Source organism: Triticum dicoccoides, chromosome 3B (genome assembly GCF_002162155.2).
Source record: "Triticum dicoccoides isolate Atlit2015 ecotype Zavitan chromosome 3B, WEW_v2.0, whole genome shotgun sequence".
In the NCBI taxonomy this organism is placed as follows: domain Eukaryota; kingdom Viridiplantae; phylum Streptophyta; class Magnoliopsida; order Poales; family Poaceae; genus Triticum; species Triticum dicoccoides.
Window position 1 is genome coordinate 176,905,242 of NC_041385.1, and position 8,587 is coordinate 176,913,828.

The window sequence follows — 8,587 nt, forward strand, 5'->3', positions numbered from 1 at the left end:
TAACACCCCAGTGGCAGGACCTTGAGATCTGTAGAAAACTGAACCCCTTGGGAGCGCCAAGAACAGGCAGGTATCTCCTGTTCACAGCGAAGCACTCGCCCATTGGAGACTCGCACTGACAAAGGATGACGAGCTTGCCGAACACCTTGCAATTGTGCTGCCAACTCCGAGCTGACGAAACTGTGCGATGATCCAGAATCCACGAGCATGAGCACTTCTCGCTTCTGAACCCAGCCATGGAGCCGCATGGTTGTGGCTGATTCAGCACCTTCCAGGGCTTCTTTAGACAACACGCAGCAATCAGCCTCGGCCGCAGTGGATTCCTCGGTTGTACTGTTTGTAGTCTGAGCTTGAAACATTTCTAGGAGCTCCTCCACTACATGAAGCTGCACCGTGGGTGCACAACGGTGGTCGCGCCCCCACCGTTGACCGCACGTGAAGCAGAGACCCTTGGCGCGTCGATAGGCACGAAGAGCTGCCAGCTTGTCGTCGCTTGTCACCGGCCTGGTGCTTTCGGAGGCGCGACGATCCTCTTGGCGCGCCTCGGGCGGAGGTGCGCTCGGTCGTGCTGGGGGCAGCGGCAAAGGAAGAGCCGTGCGGGGCACCGTACGGCTGCTCCCCGGCAGCGTGGGCGGAAAGGAATGTCGCCTTTCCTCTCGCCTGAATGTTTCCACCACTTCCTCCTGCAAACATGCAAGATCCACAGCAGTATCTAGTGTTTTTGGGCGATGTAAAACAACAGCCGCGCGGATATCGCGCTGTAACCCATCTATAAATTGAGTAACAAAGAAAGCGGGATCCCAAGAGGTGTGGTGAGCTAAGAGTTGATGCATAATTTGCGTGAATTGCTCAGCATATTCAGCCACTGTCCCAGTTTGCTTAAGCCTGTTGAACTGACGGAGAAGATTTTGAAATTCTTCTCGCCCAAATTGGGTGCAGCAGCGGCAAATTCACCCCAATCTGGATAGTGGAGGTGCGCTTGCGAGGATTGCAGCCAGGTGAGCGCCCCCTCAGTGAAGTACATGGCAGCACAACTAACCCACGCGTCCGGACTGATCGTGCATACCCGAAAGTAGGCTTCGCACTTGAGGCGCCAAGCCTTCGGGCTAGTACCGTCGAAAATCGGAAAATCGAAACGCGGCGGTGGTGGTAGGCGATGATAACCCCGGTCCCCTGAGAACGAGTGCTCCCCTTGATGATAGGAGTCGAACGTACCAGTGGCCGGAGGCAATCGCGGGGTGTATGGTTCCCCCGACGATTTCCCCCGAAGATCTGTTGCGACGCCGTGGCTCTGTGGCCCGAGATCGGGGACACCGCCGTGTTGCGGCCGTGGCGCTTCCACCAGTAGGGGAAGCAGGGGCGGCAGATCCGCGAGGCGGACCTGGGTCGGCGCCGCTTCCTTGGCCTTGTCCACCGGCGGGGCCTTGTCGGTGAGCTGAGTGTGGAGGCTGCCAACCTCCTGTCGCAACTCCTCCATGGATCTCTCGACGACGGGCTTCCAACCTTGCAGCTCGAGCACCACGGGCTGGAGAGCGTCGATCTTGGTGGTGAGTGCGGTGATGGCCGTGGTGAGGTCCGCCAGCGCCTTGGTGTGGTCGTCCATGGCGGTCGCCTTGCCCCGACGGGTTTGGATGATGGAGGAGAAACGCCCGGCCAGATTCGGGAGTGGAGAATTTTTGTGGGTGGATCGGAGTGGCTCTGATGCCAATTGTTACGCTCCCGCTAGTCAATTTCCGCACAGATACAGGGTTTGGTACAGAATCGATCGAGATCTAGGGTTCCTGAGAGGGAAGGAAGGGGATCGGGAAGGTAGCCGCCGCCAGATACAACTAGATAATCGCCACCTCACGCAAGAGGGCTCGGTCTCCCTTTAACCCTGCCCGTGGTATCCCACACTTGGGCCGGAAAGCGACTGTTGGGCTTGGGCTGTCGGCGAGGTCGTTCCAGCCCAACAGGAGCTGTCTTGGTTGCAGTCGGTGGGGTCGCCATGTCAGGGGTCGTGACAACACACCACCAAGAATCAAATATCTTGCATGTGCGTAAGCAGCAACAATCCCATTCCCAGCAGCGCATCAAGAAACCGCGGGCCGGGAGGCGCAGAATCCGTTGCTTCCCCCTGAGAAGAAAACCTTTTGACCCTGGTGGCAAAAGGTGAAAACTCCTTCGACACCTTTGGCCTTGGGTCAGTCGAGTCTCAATTCACACCTTCCACGTGAAAATCATCGCGGCTCAGCTCGCAGAAGAGACTGCGATGGAAATGTCGCATCAAAATCACCCGCCCTGTGTCTCTCCGTCCGTGTGTGTGTGTGTGGCTTAGAGGGTGTTCACCGCTAGATCTTCCGGTGGGCAGAAACAAGCATCTACCATTATTCAGCCTGAACTGTCAATGGTGCGGTGCGGCATCTGAGCTTTTGAGGGCGGCCAGGAGTGATGTTGGCCCTGTTCAATATCCCTTTACAAGGCCCTAGTGGTTAAACCCCTATATATTCCGTTTCTGTGGTCGACTGATCGTCGAAAATCACATGCCACCACTCGAAAAAGTCTCCGGGGCAAGTGCCGGGGAGGGACGGCCGCGGATTTGCTAGCCGGATCCACCCCGACACTTCGACAGTGATTTACCACAAGAATTTGGTAGATACCATTCGAGAAAACTAAAGTAAAAAGTTGTAGATACACTGTTCTTTTTTCCCTAATAGATGCACATACACGTAGCTCGGTCGCTAAGAATCCACCTGCGCAAACGGACGTCTGGGCACTGAATTGGGCACGGCTAAACGCTCGACACGGGTTTGGTCACCATGATGCGGCGCTTGAACACAAGCAAGCAAGCAGCTATCATGAAAACCTGAAGAGAGGAGAAGGCCATCATTTGAACACTAGCTGGCGAGGCCGAGGCCGACGTCGCTCGTCCTCGTCCGCGGCCCGTGTCAAAGCGTCAAGTCTGCTGTCTGCGTGTGCGGCTTCGCCTCCCGCCGTCAGTGTAAACCACCGCTGCTACGGTTCGCTCTGCACTTTTGCTTCTCGGTGGCGCCGTCAAAGTCGTCCCGGAGAAGAGGGGAGAAGAAAAACTACGTGTGACGGGTGGCGCCGTCTGTGCGGTCACCAGGTGTGCTGGTCCTGACAGCCAGCCTCTAGCTGCACGTACGGCTGCGGCAATCAGCCTCTATCATTATTGTTCAACGACATTGTCATTAGATTTAGACGGTTTACTAACGCTAGAATAATCAGGATGTCAAAAGGTGCTTCAGCCATCACGACGTACGTAATGCACACCTAATTATTGCTAGCTGCTGAGTTGTTTACGACTGTCAGGTCGTAAATTACTAGACGAAATTGCGCTGCAAATTCAAACTTGTCACGATCGCTTGTTCGCATCGCATGATGATCGCACACCGCGCTGCCTCGCGGTGCCCAATTCCAACGTGCGAACCTCGGAAACCAGCTCCAGCTGGCCAGCAAAAACGATCAGCGAGGCATCCCGTGTCTGACGGACGGCTCACGGGCGTTACGCAGCCAGGTGGGAGGTGCCCCGGCCAAGCAAGGAATGGGGACGCGAAAACGGAGTAATGAGGAAGCGAGGACGTTCACCGCCGCGTACGTACGTACGTATATACTTGAACGTGACATACGGTCCAGCACCGGCATAATTCTCGGGCCGTTTTGCGTCGTACGTCCGCAAGTAACCACTCAACTTATTCCTCCATCACATATGGACGTAATTCAAGCGCCCCTTAATGCTCCAAGCGACGCATTAAGGCCTCATTTGGTTGTAAGGGATCCCGGGGGGATCCCTGCGTTTTCCCCGGGTGGGTACACCACGGGCTGAGTTCGCCCCGGGGAAGCGGGCGGCCCCATTTGGTAGCACGTGAGGCGGGGAGATCCCTGGCCTTTCCACGGCCCATCCCCGGGATAGATCTCCCGATGTCGATAGGTCTGGGAGTAAACCCTCGACTGGCTCGCTCTCCCTGCGACCGGTGGCGACGGCCTCCGCCTCCAGCCTCCACCTCCGTTCGGTGCATCTCCGTCCGACGACCGGATAGCGCCGCCCCCCGCGCCCTCCCTCAAGAGAACCGCCTCCACAGTCCGTCCCTCCGGCAGCAGCGACGGCGACGGACCGGGCGTCATCCATCTCCCCTCTGCCTCAAAGCTTCTATCACCTCCGGCGACGACGATGGCCAAGAGGTCACCCTCCTTTCACCAAGGTTATTACCTCCTCCTCCTCTTCTATCCAGTGTTTTTCTTCTCCATGGTGATGTCTTCCCTGCTACACGCACTGACGAGCACCTGTACAGATCCAAGAAACTCCTCTTGCGTCTGAGATTTGTATCACAAGTGAGCAAGTGTACACCTTACATCCACGTTTGCAGCACCTCTAACCATCCTGATCTCACAACTAAGCACAATCACCTTTGTTTCCTTGTGATGTTGTATACACGATGCTAATCTATGCACAGTGTTCTTTGTGATTAATTAACTCTTGTAATGCTATTTTTTGAGTCAGGCATAGCTAACAAGCTGTATATTTGAACAATGGCTTTATGGAGGTGTATAGTATTAGCTTTCCTTTATAAATGGTTAACACAACATTTAATTTCACCTGAAATCAACATTATGACATGCTGACTATAACCAAACAAAGACAACTTTTATCATGCAGCCCAACATCTTAGGATTGAGAATTTTGTCATAGGATCTGCACCATGGGCTGCATTTACTTATTAAATCCTTGCACTTTTTCTAGATGCTTCCTATGATCTTACTTGTTGTGAATTATCTTGCAATACCATTTTATTTAACTCACCATGCCAAGAGGACATGCCTTGTTTTACAATCGCTAGTTGGTCCATGTTTTGCTTGGTTCTCTGAAAACATGTGTGGCATGAACCTGAACTGCACTAATTCTTGATGTGATGTATAACTCGAAGATGGTTACTTCAGTGCACAGTGAGCTGATGCATCACATGACATCCCTTGAAATTCTTTTACTGCTCCCCTTCAAACTTGGCACTGTTGATTACAGTCTTGTTCCCACCAGATGCATGAACATGAGCTCAATACTTAATACGACAGGTATATGACATGAGTAGGCCTTGCATGATCAAGAAAACCAATGATACAAATTGCATCTGTCGGTAAACTTTTGTCGATGAACTTCCAGGCGCTGTATCATGAGCTAGCAGAGTATGTGCATCTGTGCTCCTGCCGCTCCACTTCCAGGTGATGGCGTCGGGTTGGTCAGAGAGGGTGAAGCTCTCAAGTTCCCGCCAAAGTATCAGGTAATGTCCAATCTCATCGAGGCCGATCATTCAAGTTCTCGAAAATTTGAAGCTTGATTTGTAAAACGCATAGTAGTGATAAAGCAATTAAAAGATGAATCCATGTACTATTAAGACTGCGGATTATCCAAAAGAGAGACCAACATTTTATAATGTTTGCATCTGTTTGTTTGCCAACATGCATATAAATAAGAATTTGTGCTTATGTTATATATATACTAGTTTAAAATCTCATATTGTGTAGTAACAACAATGTTCCTTTTTTGCTTTGCAGGTTTCCTAAAGATAGCAAATAAAAATGTTCAAAGAAGTTGATGCTGGAAGTTTCAGTAAAGTATCTATTTCAACAGCAAAACTTTTTGCTATGGACGTGTCACATATGGGCATTTTTTTAATGGAGCTAAATGCTTATTCTTGCTGGATTTTTAACCGTAGTTAGTATTTAAAAAAACATGATTAGCACAATAAATTTTATCCTCAGTAGTGTTGTGTAATTTGTGCGACTCGACCGCATAACTTATTGTTAGCATGTAATTGGGTTGAAGTGTTAATTTGCTGATTATGTGTGTATTATTATTTTCTCCAAAAAAATCCTGAATTATTCTCTATCTTCCTGAGAACTTGTGTCATTTCTGGACTTATCAAGGAAATATACAGAAATTTTAATTACTTTTTTTTTGCGGGAGAATTTTAATTACTTCTGAACTGATATGATATTTCTGTAAAGAAACCAGAGTTATTTTTTATGATGTTTGAATATGAGATTTTTTTTCCAAAGAATTTTAGCATTTTTCTGTACGTGAACTCCTCCCCTCTGCCTCTCGTCCAAACTGGGGAGAGGATCTCCCCGTGGTGGGAGGGGATCCCAGATGACCATGGAAATCCCCCCGAGGGGGATTAGACCCCTGGGATACTTCCCCATTACAACCAAACAAGGCCTAAGAGGTCGGGTCCCTCCTGCTCTCGCAAAGGAGCGAAATAATACTAGTAGTACAGTACAAGCAAGCAAAGCCGTTTTGCGGTGAAGGTGAGGCCGTGGGAGCCATTGATTTGACGGACAGCAACACGGATGGTAAAAATTTTCCATTTTTTCCCTTCCTAGTCGGCCTGGAGAAGAGTCGAGCATAAATATCCAGCATGGATCTCTCTCTCATGCATGCATGGGGTCGGGGGAGCACAGTGACGCATGGATCTGGTGGTCGACCAGTGATCGAGTGGTTCGTGTGTCCGTTCCTCCGTCGATCGTCGACCCTTTTCACCGCGGGGACGGGGCCCCGTCCCGTCGTGCGGACAGATGGAACCCAATCGCTCGCGCGGTCGCACAAATATCTGGGCGGTTACGGTCACTCATCATGCGCGGCGCGGTCACGCGCAGGCCGTCAGGCTCCAGAAACATAGCGCCACGCCGCGGGCCCCGCGCCGGCGTGCGAGCGAGCTCACTGATCACCTTCGCGTTTGCGTTGCGCCGAAGCCTCAGACGACCCGCCCCTTTAAATACGGCCTCGCCGCTCCTTTCCCCCGGCAGAGACGCGACCTCAGCAAAAAGAAATCAAACACCTCGCTCGGCTGCTTGCTTGCTTGCTCCGGCCGCGTACCCCAGAGCTCGCGTCGCGTGCACCCGCACCGGTGGTGCAGCTGCGGCGGCTGGTTCCGACGCCGGGAAGCCGGTCGACCGAGAAGCCATTTCCAAGATGAACGCGCCCAACTCGTGGCTGTTCGCGGACAATTCCAAGTACAGCACCCGCGCGCGGCTCGTCTTCATGGGCCTCTCCTTCGCCATCGGCATCCTCACCTTCCTCATCTACCTCGCCATCTGGTACACCTGCAGCCGCCGCAGCCGCCGCCAGCGCGGCGCGGGCGCGGTGGACCTGGAGGCCGGCGCCGCGGCCGCGGCCGCGTCCGAGCGCGGCATGAGCGACGCCGCGATCGCCGCGCTCCCGACGTTCTTGTACGAGCAGCAGGCGCAGGCGGACGACGCCGCGGTGGACTGCGCGGTGTGCCTCGGGCAGCTGGAGGCCGGCGAGAAGGCGCGGCGGCTCCCCAAGTGCGCGCATTTGTTCCACGCCGAGTGCGTCGACGCCTGGCTGCGCGCGCACTGCACGTGCCCCATGTGCCGCGCCCCCGTCGGCCCGGCCGCCGCCACCTCCTCCAAGAAGGACGGCACCACGGAGACCACCCCCCAGGCGCCGGCGGCAGCCACAGCGACGGCGGAGGCGCTGCCACCTGTTTAGGCTGCGCGTGGCTGCAGGCTCGCCGCGTGCCTCGGCAGAAGGCTGAACTGAGCTAGCTAACATAGGACGTATATAGAGGCCTAATCGAGGTGATTTATTTGGTTCGTAGTACGTGTACAGAAGTATCTGTGACGTCGATTGTATTATTATTACTATTATTCTCACTTCTATTCTAGGCGATTTTTGCTTGAGTAAATGAGTGAATCCAGTGCTCGTAGCACGCACTCTACTGCAACACATCTTGTCGTTGGCAAGCCTCCCCATTTTCTCTTGTCCCGCGGTGGCGGACTACCGTTTCCGTTGCGCGGTTCAGCTGCGCCGTCACCGCTCTCGGTTGACACGCGCGTGTCGCCTCGGTGCGTTCCGTTCCGTTCCGTTCCATTCCACGGGCGTGCGAAACCGCGCACCGGAGTCCACCGAGAGTTCCTTCCAACTTCGCTGCGTTTTCCTTCCCTGGACGTCGGCGTGGCTAGCCCCTGGGCCAAGCTAGCCGTGCAAGCATCCAATCGTTTCGTGCCTACTCCTGTCCTTTGTTTCGGGTACCGTTTGGTGCGCACTCGTCTGTGAAAGAGTGCTGGTGTACTCTAGCAGATTCGTCGTATGACCCCGACAGCCATACTAACTGTCGATATGGGTACTCCCTCGGTTTCTTTAAGTAAAGTTTGTTTAACGCCAGACTACATAAGGTTTCACCAAATTTATCTTAAAAAATATCAACATTTACAACAACAAAAGTTATATAGTATGAAAATGAATTTCATGACACAACTAATGATATCGATTCATAATGTGACTTGTTGATATTTTTCTTGTATTGTTGGTCAAATTTTATGAAGTTTGACTTCTAACAATTTTTATATGTAGACCAAAGAGAAATGGAGGGAGTAATTTCTTTTAAAATGGCATTCTGGTACATACGTCGTATGCATTCGGATAGGAGCATATGGCCAGAAACTACAACTTCAGCGACTAGGATTTCCAACACTACTGCTCCCGATTCAAAATAAGTGTTACAATTTTGAATTAAGCTTTAGTTCAATATTAGTTCAAATATGCGACACTTGTTGTGGATAGGAGGGA

The 8,587-nt window shown here is 52.5% G+C and overlaps 1 protein-coding gene and 1 long non-coding RNA gene across 2 annotated transcripts; both read left to right on the forward strand.

The window, feature by feature from the left end:
* Positions 1-3,837: 3,837 nt before the first annotated feature.
* LOC119275419 lies at positions 3,838-5,890 on the forward strand. Its single transcript, XR_005135681.1, has 3 exons — positions 3,838-4,202; positions 5,159-5,276; positions 5,551-5,890. It is a non-coding gene; the product is annotated as an uncharacterized LOC119275419 (long non-coding RNA).
* A 920-nt stretch (positions 5,891-6,810) lies between these two features.
* Positions 6,811-7,687, forward strand: LOC119281082 (RING-H2 finger protein ATL39-like). The gene has a single exon (XM_037561718.1). The coding sequence runs from the start codon at positions 6,968-6,970 to the stop codon at positions 7,505-7,507; it is 540 nt and encodes a 179-aa protein (XP_037417615.1). The 5' UTR covers positions 6,811-6,967; the 3' UTR covers positions 7,508-7,687.
* The last annotated feature ends 900 nt before the right edge of the window (positions 7,688-8,587 follow it).